Source organism: Camelus dromedarius, chromosome 21, assembly GCF_036321535.1.
Source record: "Camelus dromedarius isolate mCamDro1 chromosome 21, mCamDro1.pat, whole genome shotgun sequence".
In the NCBI taxonomy this organism is placed as follows: Eukaryota; Metazoa; Chordata; class Mammalia; order Artiodactyla; family Camelidae; genus Camelus; species Camelus dromedarius.
The window spans coordinates 10,980,857-10,996,550 of NC_087456.1; the positions used below are offsets into that span (position 1 = coordinate 10,980,857).

The 15,694-nt window shown below is 43.0% G+C and overlaps 1 protein-coding gene across 2 annotated transcripts in view; it reads left to right on the forward strand.

Moving 5' to 3' along the window:
• Positions 1-444: 444 nt before the first annotated feature.
• HHAT (hedgehog acyltransferase) overlaps positions 445-15,694 on the forward strand; it is a 282,454-nt gene continuing 267,204 nt past the window's right edge. Inside the window, exons 1-2 of one of the 2 annotated variants that reach the window (XM_031438630.2) lie at positions 445-573; positions 14,611-14,744. In XM_031438630.2, coding sequence (XP_031294490.1) covers positions 14,654-14,744 — 91 coding nt within the window. In that variant the 5' untranslated portion in view covers positions 445-573; positions 14,611-14,653. Of the gene's footprint in view, positions 574-741; positions 935-14,610; positions 14,745-15,694 lie in introns of those variants that run through there. The other variant, XM_010992144.3, reaches the window with a different exon arrangement.

A 15,694-nucleotide genomic window follows, 5' to 3' on the forward strand; every position in this document is an offset into this window, starting at 1 on the left:
CACCTTGCCCCTGGGAGAGTCTGATTCTTTTGGTTTGAAGACGGATTCAGATGCAAGTGGTTTTAACAAGAGCCCAGGTGATTCTCCAGCTCAAATGAGCCCGTGGAATTCAGGCAGGCTTGGCGTTGGAGGCCTCTGTGTAACACTTGGCATTAAGTCACTGACCAAGTTACATCCGTCGAAGTAGCTTCAGATCTTCCACTCTTTGACAACCCGTTCAAAAGCATCGATCATCTTTGTAAGTTGCTTTCCAGTTCATAAACTTCAACCCCTTTGGTCTTCACTCTAATTCTCCAGGAAAGCAGGGAAGTTTATTTCCGCTTTGCAAAGGGGATAGGGAGGCTCCCGGGGCTAAGTTCACACCGCCAGCTCCTGAAGCCGCCCGAGCGGCAAAGCACGCCCTCTTCCCCCCGCCCCCCAAGCTACCTTCTTTCGCCTACAAAACGTACGTGGGGACCACTGAGGTTGGATTTCAGGTGACTTCCGCTCCCAAACCGGCCGGCAGCCCGAGGCCTGCAATTCACAAACGGGTGTTGTCCCCGCGCTGTTGGGCGCAGGCACAGGAGCCCACGGGTGAGCGGGGGCTGGGGCCCCGCGGGCCGGCGCCGGGCACTCAGGGTGCGGAGAGGCGGGCGGCCCTCCCGCCGGCCCCCTCCAGCCGCGCGGCCTGCTCGCCTCCACTCCCGGGGCGCCGCCTGTCCGCGAGCCCGGCGGCCTGGAGCGGCGCGCGCGCGGGCACGGCTGCGGGGGCGTGCTCTGAAGACCCCGCCGGGCTGGTCCTCCAACCGCTGCTCCAGGGGGAAGAGGGCGGCTTCGCGGGGAACCCGCCGCCGCTGCCGCCGCCGCCGGGACTCCGAGGTGCGGAGAGGATTGTTGGGAACTCGGGGTGTGCGTGAACATCGCCGCCGCCGCTGCCACCCGGGACAGCCCAGAGGTTGGTAGCTTGGTGACCGTCGCGGGTCCTCGGGAAGTTAGGTGTTGACTTTTTGCTTCCGTTTACTCGGTGGAAAAAAAAAGAAACGCAGAAGAGTCTTTCCGTTTCCCATTCCAGTTGGCCTGCGTGCGCGCCCCAGGGCGGAGCGAGGAAGCGCCCGGCCCCGCGGTGGAGATAGAGGCGGCGGGGGCCCAGCGCCCGCGTCCCCGGTCCTGGGCCAAGGCTGGGCTCCCGCCGGCCGGCCGAGTCCACGCCCGCCCCTGTCCGCGTCCCCTCTCCTCGGCTTCGTCCCGTTTCTGGCCCTGTTGCGGGGAATTGAGGACGCTGGTCCCCTTGGCAGTTTTAGAAGTGCGCGTGCTGACTGTTGGGGCTCCAGTGACCCCCGCGGTCAGAGACTTCTTTTGCTTTCTACTCTGCAGACTCAGTTTCCTTCTTTTTTCTACATCTAGCCTTTTGGCGGTATCTTTCTGTGGATGGGCCCTCCTCCCCGCAATCCCTGCCAGAGTGGGCGGGAGAGGTTATCAGGATGGCACTGGTGTTAAGAAATGTGCAGCTGTATGGTTTTGTGGCTCTTGGATCAGGGCAGCCAGGCTAGCGAGTTGGCATCCTCGGTGGTTTGCATTATATGGGGATGAGACTCATTGTTTCTGACCCTTTCTGATTTATATTTCTCATTCATTCATTTGCAAAGCTAGGCGTTTACCAAGTGGTAAGTTCTCTGGGAACGCACGGAGAGGCGAGGGCAGGCTTTCCTGAGGAGGAGGTAGGTGGGTTTTATACTGGTATTTGCAGAATAAATATGATTTTTTCCCCTTCCATTCTTCATGTTCCATCTTTCCTGTAATTTTTCTCCCCCCTTAGTGGCGGCACCTGACTGTGATTAAGCATTGGGTAAGAACTGTCAGTTCTGACCTGAAAGATGCACCTCATAGTGATGAGGAGGATGTGCTTGTCAGGTGTTTTAAATCCATTATTTCTGAACCTTACAGTAACAGGGAAGGACAGGTAGTGGAAGCCCTTTTCACAGCTGAAGAAAGAAAGGCTTAAGGAGATGCCACAGCCACAAAGGAGTAAATGTTGGGGTTGGGTTTTGCACTTCTCTCTGAGTCAAAGCCAATGCTTTATCTGCTGTTTACTTTGCTCCCTCTTTGGGAAGTAGGTTATATAGATTAACTTAGGGTGAAGGCCAAGTCTGTAGAGACAGCAGACATTTTCATGTGTGGCTAAATGTTGGTGGGAATTCTGTAGGTAAGATTGGAGCTAATGAGGGTGGGCCTTACTCATCTGTGTGGCTCCTGCTTCCAGTGCAGGGCCTGACCAAGGGGACATGCTTCTTAATTGTTGCATGGAGTTCCCTGGCTTGAGTAAAATCCCTGATTCCTTGTAAGGGTTCTTTGCCCTTTTTTTTTTTTTTTTTTTTTTTTTGGTGCCACGGACTTCTTTGGAGTCTGGGGAAGCCAATTTTTAAAAGGTACTTAAAAATGCATAGGGTTACAAATTATATTGAAATAAAGGTATCAAAATAGTGCACCCCCCCTACAAATTTGTGATAGTACTTTACGTTTCTTTATTATGCATTAAATTACAAAATTCAGTGCTGTATCAAATAAGTCTCAAATTTCAAAGTAGTGATGCCCATGTAAATGCTATTTTGCAGTACTGACAATCTGTGACTCTGGTTGGTGACAAAGTCACCAGAAATGCTCTAACCAGTATGGTTTGTTGTCCACATTTATAATTAAATGAAATCCCTAATTTCATTTAGAGTTTCATGAAAATAAAGATGTATGAGAAAAAAAATTAAGTTCATGGCCTCTAAATTCTACCTTGTGGGTGAAGGGTGCGGTATTCTAGATTACAAATGCTGCTTAGTGGTGGTTTTTATCTTCCAAGTTCTTGCTGGCCACTTTTCAGCATCACTAGTGCCTGTTTCCTTCTCCTTTGGTTAGTGTCTACCTTTCCTCAGGTTTACAGTTATTTCTGGTGGTAAAAGCCGTTGGGAGAGAGTTGCTGGATTGCTTCCATACTATACTTGGGCTGCTCCTTCTGTGGGTGATTCTGCTGGAGAATATTCCTATGATAGTGGATTTGGGTCATATAGTGCATAAGCTTCTTCCCTTCCTTCCCCCCTCCCTTTTTTTTTTTAAAGTGAAAATGAACATAATGGTATATGGTATTACCAGTGTCAGGGAAGAAAAAGAAGCTATCAGTACATATACTACAGACATTTTGAAAGTCTTAAGATGTAATTATCGGCAATTTTATGGTAATACACTAAAAAATTCAGATGAAATGGACAAGTTTTTTGAATAAAATTCCTCATAAAACAAAAGAACTAGAAAATCTGAATAATTCCATGACTGTGAAAGAAATTAAATTTGTGGTTAAAAACCTTTCTGTAGCAAAATTTCCAGGCCAGATGGCTTCACTAGTGCAATATTACAAACATTAAAAAAAATGAAAAGGAGGAACACTCCATGGCTACTTTTATGAGGCCCTCATAACCTTGTAACTATAAGATTATGATAAGGACATCACAAGAAAATATAGGCTAAACTCTCACAGAAAGCTGCAAAAGTCTTAAAATGATGTATTGGTAAATTAAGTTTAACTATTTATATCTATATTATGGGATACTAAACCATGACCAAGTTGAATTTATTCCAGGAATAAAAACTGTCTAATGTTAGAAAATCAATAAATGTAATTTAACCACATACAGAGAATAAAAGAGAAAAATTATTTGATAAAATTCAACACCCATTCATGATAAAAATTCTTTGCAAGCCACATACAGAGAATAAAAGAGAAAAATTATTTGATAAAATTCAACACCCATTCATGATAAAAATTCTTTGCAAGCCAAAATATTACTGAGGGAATTTAAAGATTTTAAGTAATGGTGGGTGAGCTATTGCTCCACAGATAAATCTGTAGATTCAGTATAATTGCAATAAAAATCCCAGCAGACTTTTCAAAAATAGTTGATAAGCCAATTTTAAAATTCATTTGAGGGGAAAGAGGAGGGGATAAATTAGGAATTTGGGGTTTGTAGATACAAACTACTGTATATAAGATAGATAAACAATAAGGTCCTACTGTATAGCACAGGGAACTATATTCAATATCTTGTAATAACCTATAATGAAAAAGAATATGAAAGAGTATATATAAATGTATAACTGAATCCCTGTGCTGAATACGAGAAACTAACACAACATTGTAAATCAACAATAGCTCAATAAAAAAATTTATTTGGAAATTCTAGGTAGTCTAAAAGAGCAAAATTGGACAACTTGAGATACTAGATCAGCGTGTAGTATGTCAGCGTGAGATTGGCACAGTGGAGGATGGAACTGAGTAGAGAATCCATAAACAGACTCACACCTCTGGGGTCTCTTGATTTATGATAGAAATGACACTTCTGTGCTCTGGAGAAAGGAGAGCTTTTTCAGTAAATGATGCTGGGCCAATTGGATATCCATATGGACGAAATGAATTTTGATCATCCACCTTACTTCTTATGCAAAAATTAATCAAGATACATCATACGTCTAAATGTAAAATCTGAAACAAGAAAGCTTCTGGAAGAAAGTAAAGTAAAACACCTTTACGACCTAAGTGCAGTCAAAGGTTTATTGAATAGGACACAAAAAGCACTAATTATAAAGGAAAATATTGTTAAGAACTTCTCTTCATCTAAAGATTCCATAAAGAGAGTGAAAAGGCGCACTACAGATTGGGCGAAGGTATTTGTAATACTTATATCCAGTAAAGGACTCATACTCAGAATGTAGAAACAGCTTTTACAAATCATTAAGAAAACGATAGACAGCCAGTAGAAAAATGGGCAGGTCACTTTACAAAAGAGTGTTCCCAGTTCCCAAAAAATGTATGAAAAAGTAGTCAACCTCATTAATAATTAGGGAAATGCAGATTAAAACTACAGTGGGATATCACTCTGTACTCACCAGTGCGCCTAAAAAACCCAAACCAAAACAAAAACTGTTAATACTAAGTACTGGTCAGGGTATGGACAAACTGGGAACTCTCATAAATTGCTTACGGGTGTGAAAATTAGTGTAACTGTTTTGGAAATTGTTTTGCAGTCTCATTTACAAAAGCTAGACACACACATCCCCTATGATCCAGCTACTCCATTCATAAACACTAAACAGTAAGGTGTGTATATGTTTGTACCAAAAGACATATAAAAGAATATGCAGAGTGTTATTCCTAATAACCCCAAGTGGGAAACAGCCTTCGTGTTCATCAATAGTAAAATGGACAAAGGCACAAATAAATTGTTTACACAGTGGAATGCAATACTCCACAGTAATGGGAATCAACCAATGATGCTTCTCACACAACAGGGTGAGCCTCACACACGTAAAGCTGAGCAAAAAGAAGGTCGACACAGCGGAGTAAGTACTATGTGACTCCTTTTTTTTTTTTTTTTTTTAAGTTCAAAAATGGGCAAAACTAAACTGGGGTGCTAGAAATTAGGTTAGTGGTCACCTTTAGTGGAGTTATAAGGGAAGGACAGAAGGGGCATTCATTTTTCATCCGAGTAGTAATTCCTGGGGTGAGTCTGCTTTTGGAAAACCTTAATTTTTTTTTCTTTATTGAAGCATACTTTAATACGCAGTTTACTTAAAATATTATTTAAAAAATGGATGCATTCAGATGTCCCTGATCTGGGGAGTGCGTGATGTGGTGACCATGATTCTTGGTGATAGAAAAAAAGGCTTAAAACAGGTTGAGAATTTTCCGAGGGAAGAATACACTATCACGTCAGTAGCTGTTTTGAATTAGGGGCTTGTAGATCTGACTTCTTTTTTTGGCCAGTCTTCAACAGCAGAGATGTGGCTTAAGGGCAGTTCATCTGAAAAGACTTGGAGTTACGTTTGATACTAAGATTGATATCAAGTGTGAGTTGGAAGCCAAAAAATGCTCAATCGAGAACCAAATACAAAATTTTGTTTTCAGATTTAATTTTCTTGCAGTTTAAGTCTTTAAAGTTTAATTAGATTGAAATATTCTGAGGTTTTATATAAATCCATTTAGTTAGGTACTTGCCTCCCACTAGGCCATGAGCTAACTGAGGGCAGGAGTGGCATATTAGTTTCCCATTGCTTCTGAAAAAAATTACTGCAAACTTAGTGGCTTAAATGGCACAAATTTATTATCTTACAGTTCTGGAGGTCAGATATCCGAAGGGGACCGGCAGGGCTGCATTCCCTCTGGAGGCGTGGAGTGGCGGGGGCTCTTTCTTTGTTGTTGCTGTTCTCTGCCTCCTGCACTCCTTTGTTCTTGGCCCCTTCCTCCGTCTTCAAAGCATATCACTCTAACCTCTGCTTCCATCATCATATCTCCTCTCTGTCTCTGACCTTCCTTCTTCTCTCAGAAAGACCCTTGTGATGACATCAGGTCTGCATGGATAATTAGGGATAAAGTCCCCATCTCAAGATCTTTAACTCAATCACCTCTGCAGAGTTCCTTTGTCATATAAGGTAACTTATTTACATGTTCAAGGATTAGGCCGTGGACGTTTTTTGGGGGAGCCATCTTTGGGGGAATCCTACAGATGGAATCTTTGAAAATTTTTTTTTTTTGTTATTTAATGGGGGGAGGTAATTAAGTTTATTTATTTTTATTTATTTATTTTTGATGGAGGTACTGGGGATTGAACCTAAGACCTTGTGCATGCTAAGCAGGCACTCTACCACTGAGCCATAGCCTCCCCCAACAGATGGAGTCTTTTTATTTTGTCTTCCCAAATAGCACAGTTCCTGATTCTCAGGAGAAGCTCATTGATTTTTGTTGAATAAAGGAATGAGTAAGATTTCATTATTTGAAGTATAGTTTTGGAAGAAGAGAAATGATGGTCTTGCCCTCCTCCTGCTCTGCCACATCTGGAATTCTGGGTTCAGCTCTAGGTACCTATACTGTAATGAGACAGCTGGCAGAATGGTAAAGGGTTTGGGAACCAAGCCATTGAAGAAGTGATTGAGGTAATCATGGGGGTTTGTCCTGGAAGAGGGCTTGGGATGGAGCAAGTGGGGTTAATTGTGTTTAAATATTTGAAAGAGTATGACTGGCAGGAATAATGAAGCCTTTCAGTATACTTAATGATAATAGCAATAATATCAGACACAATAAGAAAAAGCAAGCATTTTAGAGTTTACTATGCCATGATACTCTTTTATCTCTTTGTAAACTCATTTAATCCTCACAGCAACTCCCTGAGGGTTGTCATGATCCCTATTTTATAGATAAAGCGATTGAGGCACAGAGAGGTTATGCAGCTTGTCCTAGGCCACACAGCTAGAATGTAGCAAAGCTGGGATTCAAACTTTGGCATTCTGACTCCAGAGCCATCCTCTAAACTATCGTACTCTCCTGCCTCTGTGCTTTTGGTTCCAGCAAGTGCAGTAGGACTAACAGCAGAGTTTTTTTTTTAAGAAATAGAAGGACAGATTTTGACTTAAAAAAAGATAACAATCAGAGCTTCTTAGAAACAGTTTCCTTGCCTTGCAGTACCATTGGAAATGGCCAGGTAGGTTATTGTAAAAGGAATTCCCAAACTGGTTGGAGATTAGACCAGATGACAGTACTGATTTTGAAATTTTGACTTGGGAATCTAATTCTTTAAAATATATATCTCTCTCAACCTTAGTGACATTTTATGTAATAAACATCTATTGTGAAGTGTAGTTTTTCCACTAACTTTCCAGGTTTTATCAGGAACTCTAACATACTGGCGTGGCAAGTCATGTCCTCGCCCCTTTTTAAGGTGCCGTTGTTTCTCTTCCCATAAAGAGATGGAAGCTGTTTTCCCCTCCTTGAATCTGGGCTGGGCCCCTGACCAATAAAGTGTTCTGTGAATTCTGAAACCTCGTCCTTAAGAGACCTTGTACTTCTTGCCCCTGTTCTTTTAAGATCCGGAGGCCACCATGCTATGAAGGGTCCTGCCTACTAGGGGACGAAAGCCCACATGGAGAAGTAAAGCACCAGGCTGATAGCTGGCACCAAATGCCAGACATGTGAGTGAGGTCACGTCCCCTCCAGCTTCCTTGAGCCATGCGGTGACTTAGTTATATGAGTGATGCCAGGTGAGATCAGCAGAAGAACTGCCCAGATTGCCATCCCACAGAATCATGAGGAAGAGTAGATCTTTGTTGTTTTAAGCCATCCCGTGTGTTGGGATGGCTTATTACACAGCAGTACATAACTGATACATAATATTTTGGTGCATATTTGAAAATAGTGATAAGTATTTTAAAATATTCTGTAATTAGACTTTTGCCCAGTCCAGGGGACCTCTCCAATCTAGCTGGTCATTCCAATGCACTGGGGAAGCCTTTCTGGGTTTGGAAAGGTGTTTCTCCTTGGTATCACATGGGTAGAAGAATAAGACTCTGTAAGACTCTTAAGCAGGGTTTGGAGAACACTGTACTGTGAGAGGACACGATGAATCTGGACCCAGTTTTCCTGGTGAAAGTCATGTAATTTCTGCAAAATGGGTTTCTGTTTCAGCAAACTGGACCTGGAAAAGAGCAAAAGTCTCCTAACATTTTTTCCAAATGTGCTAGAATATGGCTCTATTTTGTTTTCTTTTCTTCAAAGCCATTGTCATAGCAGTGGGCACGTGGTCCTTTTACTTTTATTACTTTGGGGTTTCCTAAATTTAGAACTATTTCAATTTTACTCAGACCTTATCTTTATAACTGCTGGCTTTCCCCTCTTATATCGAGGTAAACTGGTTTGGTTTGTCTTCTTCAGTAAATCTTTTAAGGAATATACAAGTTAGGTAAACATCGAGTTGATTTCCTTCTTAGGGAATATCTACATTATATGTAACTTTAAAAAATTCTTTTTTTTGTAGGAGGGGGTAATTAGTTTTGTATTAATTAATTAATTATTAAATTTAATTTAATGGAGGTACTGGGGATTGAACCCAGGACCTCATGCATGCTAAGCATGCGCTCTACCACTGAGCTATACCCTTCCCCCTAAAAAATTCTCTTTATATATCACACACTTACTAGCTGTGTGATTTTGGGCAGGTTTCTTGATCTTTCTGGGCTTTGGTTGTGTTTTGTGTTCAATGAGGATAACAGAAATACCAGCCTCAAAAAGTTGTTATGAAGATTAAATGATATAATACTTGTTAAGTGCTTTCTGAGCACCTGTAACTACTGCTTACTGTAATACAGCTGTGACAAAACTTTGGGGAAGCTCGGTAGAGAAAAATTTCAGTTTGGTTAGTAGGCAGGAGTGATGATGGTGATGGTACTGGAGGATAATTAGCTCAATGCTGAGAGTGCTGTGTTAAAAAGTCCTCTGGTGCATGGGAGTATTTGCTTATAGCCCATTTAGTGCTAAATATCAGCAGTGAGGAGCAGAAAAGAATTTAAAGGGAAAGTGTTGGAATTCATTTGTTGTACTCATCAAAGAGGAAGATAAAGTACTTTTGAAAAGATACTGGAAATTGCTGAGAAGAAGCATCTTACAGAAGTTACGTGTACGCACACTTCAGGCTTTGGAATAGTGAGCTGTACCCTTCTGCCAAGATTAAGGAACAGGATTGCTGCCTAAAAGAGTGGGAGTTGAGAACTTGTGTTCTGTTTTTTTTTTTTTTTGCTCCATCACTGGCTTCTCTGGGTCCTTGGGCAGATCGCTTCTTTTCACTGAACAAAATTCAGATTCCTGAAAAAAGAGCTGACAGCCCTCCTGGTGAGAATGAGAGTGGATGGCATCTCTGAAAGCAGGTGGGGTGTTAAATTACAACGTGACTGCAAACACTCATGCTTCAGTATGGAAAAATCCCTCTTAGCTGAGGAATTCTTGCCATTTTACAGCCAAGATTTTATTATGTGGGCCTTTTGAGTTCTCTGGTTCCCAGATAAATACTTTTCAGAAACACCCAGCCTCGGGGCTTTTATACCCCAATATGGGAGTAGAGAAACCTTGTTCCTTCAGTTTGACTTCTTTCCCTTGATATCAGGGAAACTTCTGCCACTAATCTTAAATGCGTTTTCTCTCTGTCTTCACTTGGCGCAAATTTCTCATATTTATCAATAATATTTAGCTTTTAGATACTGTGGTCTTAATAGCTTCAGAGTTGCTATTTTATGTTGTTTATTTTCCTCTTTTTCTACTCCCCACTCCCCCGCCTCCTGGACTAGTCTGGTGCCAGGTACAACTTAATGTTTCCTCATCTCTGTTGCTTGATGCTAACACTTTCTCTCCACTTTCCACTCACCGACCTCCCTGCCTCTAGACTCTACCATCGTGTTAAGGGGCTTCTTCCTGAAGCTTCACACAAAAAATTAAATGTACAGGAGATTATCATACTAGGTGAAGTATGTTGGAGAAAGACAAATATCATATGGTATCACTTATATGTGAATTTAAAAAAATGGTACAAATGAACTTATTTACAAAACAGACACAGACTCATAGACGTAGAAAACAAACTTAAGGTTACCAAAGGGGAAGGAGGGATGAGGTAAATGAAGAGTTTGGGATTAACAGATACTACTGTATATAAAACAGATAAACAACAAGGAGCCATTATATAGCATAGGGAACTACATTCGATAGCTTGTAATAACCTACAATGAAAAAGAATCTGAAAAATATATAACTGAATCACTTTGCTGTACACCTGCAACTAACACATTGTAAATCAACTATACTTCAGTTAAAAAAAAAAAAAGGATTAAAATGTACAGGCTCACAATCCTGAGGTTTCTTTAGGACATCAAGTCCAAACTGGTCATCATATGTTTAAGACCCTCTGCCACTTGGCTCCTAAATTATTCACATATTTTCTTCCTTGTGATCCTGACCAATATTCTCACTGAAGTGGAAATATACTCAGACACATTTTTATCATCGGACATCCCAGCAACCCTCCTTAGTGCCCACATATCAATAGTACAACCTCCTTTATATAGATTGATCAGGTAGACTTCTACTTAAAAACAGGCTGTTACTGTAGATTGGCTGTTTCCTATAGAAATAATGTTATAAATAATATAAACATAGTGTTTATTGTCTAGGCTGTCTCATGGATGCCCACTTAGCTGATAGGACCGAATTGATGCAGGACTGAACTGATGCATGAAAAACAGAAAAGAGGCATTACTTACACATTTGAGTAAAGACTTCTTTGATTTCATCATGGCAACTTGTACTTAAAGAAGAGCATGAGCATGTTTAGGAAATGAGACTTTGAAGGGGGAAGGGGTATAGCTCAGTGGTAGAGCTCATGCTTAGCATGCCTGAGGTCTTGGGTTCAATCCCCAGTACTTCCATGAAAAAAAAAATAAGATGAGACATCGAAACAAGAATTCTCTGAGAGTTTTTAGGAACCCTTATGGGTTTAGGCACTTTTAAAAAGCTCTGTTATATTACCAAATGCACATCTTTCTTTGATACCACTGTGTCATTAAATCCTTTCAAAACATACTTACTTGGATTGGCTCTCTGAGTGAACAGGGGGAAGAAACATTAAAGGAATTTTCTTTAGGTAAGTGGACAAGGGTTGACAAGAGAAGTGAAGGAAGGAAGATGTGTGGGTGTCTGCGTGGCGGTGGTGTTTTGAGGTGGCGTTCCTGGAGTCGTGAATAATGAGGCGAGAGAAGTGAGTACTGCAGATAATTCCTGAGGGGCTAAGAAAAGAGGTGGGAAGGGAGAGACACTGGGCAGAAGGCTCTCCAGCTGGTCCCCAGGGACAGTCTGTTTGCTGTCTGGGGTGGCCATGGGTTGGGTGTGGGGAGAGGAAGAGGATGAGACATGAGAGCGAGCCCTGGGGATGCTGACCAGCTGACGGGGCCTTAGCAGCAGGTAGGATCCCCCCACCCCCACCCGGAGAAGGTCAGTTACCTGTCATCAGTTTGGGAAGAAGACCCGGGCTCTATCCAGGTAAGCCCCTGATGAATTAAGTTCACTCACTGGTCCTCCTGGACAGATCTTAGCTAATCTTACTGAGTGCTTACTCTATGCTAGGCCCTGGATAAACATTTTACATTTAATCCATTCGGTAACTCTGTGAGGGTATGTTTGTGGGGAGATTGCGACCCACTCAAGTTCCTCAACCAGTCAGCATGAGAGCCAGGTCTCCCCTAGGTATGCTTGATGCAGAATTCACCACTGTGCTGTCGGCAGGAGGCTATTTGGACCAATCCCTAGGTTTTATTTTTTTTTTTTTAAATTGAAGTACAGTTGATTTACAATGTTGTGTTAGTTTCTGGTGTACAGCATAGTGATTCAGCCATATGTGTATATATATACACATGTAGTATTTTTCATTATAGGTTATTCCAAGATATTGAATATAGTTTCCTGTGCTGTACTGTAGGACCTTGTCGTTTATCTATTTTATGTGTAGTAATTTGTATCTAATCCCAAACTCCTAATTTATTCCTTACCCCATCCCCAAATTTTACATGTGAGGACACAGCCCTGCTGCTTCTTTGGTTTTCACTATGTATCTTTGTGTATGTGTCGGCAAAACACATACAGTGTGGCTAAGAGCAGCAGCAGAAAGGGAAATGTTAATAGTACTGAGTTTTCGAGTTTTCTAGTTTTCTATTTCCCTGACAGTTAAATCTCTAATGCAGGGGAATCGTCCTAGAAGAATTCATGAAACGCTTTTAAAGAACAGGGATCCTGGAACTTTTATTTCATTTCCAGGATTATTTATGTTCAAATTCCAGTAGCGTTTGAAGAGGGTTTCAGCTCTTTGCTAATCGCAGAAGTCATCCAATATAGTAATACCAACATCCTTTGAAAGAAGAGACAGTATAAAACCCAGAGGTTGAGACTAAACTTCCCGCTAAAGGGAAGATTACCATATTCCTACAGAGTTCCAGAAAGAAATCTTAAGATATTCTGCGAGATGCCAAGCATTTAAAAATAAAGCGTGACTAATAGTGTATGAAGCTAGAAATGGAACCACTGAAAAATAATAGGGGAACCTGAGAAGGCGTTGTTGAAGTACCAGGGCTTAGAGACTCGTGGCTGAAAGCATGAGTGGCTGCTTTTGGATCTTTTAGGAGATTCGTGGGAGAAACTGAGATCAGACAGCTTTGGTAACTTTTGGGTAACTTCCAGGAGCCACTCTGGTTGGAGGACCTCTGATTTCTGACCTCATATTTTATGAAAGCTAAACTTTATATCCTTTCCTGCTCTATCTCCCTGTAGCCTGAAGAAAGGGGTTTGTGTGTGGGCGACTGTGAGCCAGGCCCTAAGGACAAGCAGCTCTGAACTGGCCCTGGTGGGGCTGGCTGTGCCAAGGGGCGCGGTGGGTGCCCAGTGGTCCCACGATCTGGATGCAAGCCCTGGCTCAGTTATTTCTGACTGTGTGACCTCCCCATGCTTCACATTCGTCATCTAAAAATGCCTACCTCCCTTGCTCCACCTCCTTGCCCCGGCTGTGCTGAAAATAAGATCGTGTGTGAATTCTGGTTTTGAGCATCACTATCACACATTAGAAGTGCTTGCTTGGGGCTTAAATTTTTGCTCTCATTTTGATGTGACATCCATAATGAGACATATTTGAGAGGTTCAAGGAAAGGGCTTACGTTTAGCTAACTCTTTGTTATTTGGGAAACAATCATTTAATTTGTAGAATTCTAGGACTTAACTCTCTGTTATTTGCTTTGTTACTTACACTACAGACATGGCTTTTATATCAGAGACAGTGAGAGTAGCAGAGGCCTGAACGACCTGGAAATGCATTTCTCTTTCATGTAATAGTCCAGATATAAGTAGTCCAGGGCAGTTTTGTGGGGTGGGTTCGGGTGGCACATGGAGTCAGGGACTGAGGCGCCTCTGTCGTATTTTACTCTGTGGCTTTCACCTCTTGGTCCAAAGCCGACTGTTCCAACTCCACCTAGCAGGAAGGGATGACCACAACCTCAGAGCCAGGACTGTTCAAATGCCCGCACTTGGAGACACTGTGGCGTTGAGCGCAGCACCCACATGTTCAGATAAAAATTCAGTGGCTGTGACTGCATATTGCGGGGGCGACCAGCGGTGTGTGCCATTGGGGTTATGCTGTTAGCCTCCCTTTAAGAAATGCCCAGAAGATGGAAGACAGACTGGTTTTATTAATCCATTCTTATAAACAACTATGGGATGACATTTGAAGGGGAGAACAAGGAGGTTGAAGCTGTTGGCTTAGAAGAGATTTGAAGATGATTTATGGTTTTCTTTTATTCAGGCTTTTGAAGAATAATTTATTATTCATAGAGCGCTTAGTAGTCCCTTCTTGGCTACATTCCATGTCCTGTGCTCAGTGCTGGGGACTCAGAGATCGTGGTCCCTGCTCTCTGAAGGTCCACTCCACAGGGGGAAACAGGTGTGCCAGGCAATGAGGACAGAAGTGTCCGGTGCACCTGTGATGGGAGGCAGAGGGAGGGCTGTGGGAGCTCACAGGGAAGGACCTGCCCGCCCTGGGCAGGTAGGGTGTGTGCGGTGCGATGCGATGCAGGTGGGGCGAAGTCACTGGCCGAGGAGGTGTGACTAGGAGGAGGTTTACGTCTGTGTCATCTTGAACAGTGACGGGTCCCCGGGAGAGCAAGTGAACTGACTGGTGAGGAAATGCTGTTCTCCACTGTCGTGTCCATGGCTTCATGTTTTTATTTCTGTTTCTCTTCTAGAAACTCTCCGCGTGGGCGTTGGGACCCGTTGTCACAGGGAGCAATGCTGCCCCGGTGGGAACTGTTCCTTTACCTGCTAACTTCCCTGGGCTTCCACTTCTATTCTTTCTATGAAGTTTACAAAACCTCCAGAGGTAAGGCCCCAACTTCTGTGAACTTGTATCAAGAAAGAAAAGAGGGAGGGAGTGCTCAGAGGTGGAAGATTCAGGAAGGTGGCCTCATGGGCTTGGGGTGACTTGAGCCCCACTTGACTTTCCCCTTGTTTTGGAGAGTTTGAATCAATGACCTGAGTGGGTGGCATTTTCCCCCCTGATCCTGGATCTTTTAGGCGAGCCTGTGGCTGGTCTTCTGTAATAGGAGGGTTTGATTCAGTGGCTGTTGAAGGCCATGGAAGTGATTTGCATTTGTAATTTGCAGTAACCTCTTAAAGTTCTCTCTCGCCATCACGCCTCTGAGATATGTGGAGGCAGCCAGAGGCAGCCATGGCGTGGGAGCCCTCCTTTCCTTTCAGGGCAGCTTGGAACATTGACCTGGTCACTTCTGCTCACACCAGTTGGACAGCACCCAGTTCCATGGCCACAGCTAGGAGGCTGGGAAATATTGTCGTAAGCTTGGTGGCCACGTGCTACATAAAACTTCCCATTACTGGGGAAGAATGGAAGAAAGAATTTCAGAGGGTCCATGAGTGGACTGTTCCATAGTCAGAGACAGTTTCCTAGAGCTGATGGTGAGCCTTGTCTTAAGGAAGAACAGAAGTCAGCCAAGTGGAGGAAGGGGGCAGAGGTGAGTTTGCAGGCAAACGGACAAGTGTGTGCGGTGCCACTGGGGTGTGGGAAAACACGGCATGACCTGGGAACTCCAAAGCACTGGGTAGGACTGGAGTGTAGAGTGTGAAGGGAGGGAGAGGGGCAAGAGTCGAGCTTTGCTCAAAGAACACGGATAGATTGTGAGCAACATTTGTGTGTTCTTTTGACTGAGGAGTTTGGACTTGAAGGCAGGGGAGTATGCTGAAGGTCATTGTGGGCGCGTAAAATGGCAAAGGTAGGTGGGTTTTGGGAAGCAGCTGACAGTGCTTAGTCCTCGG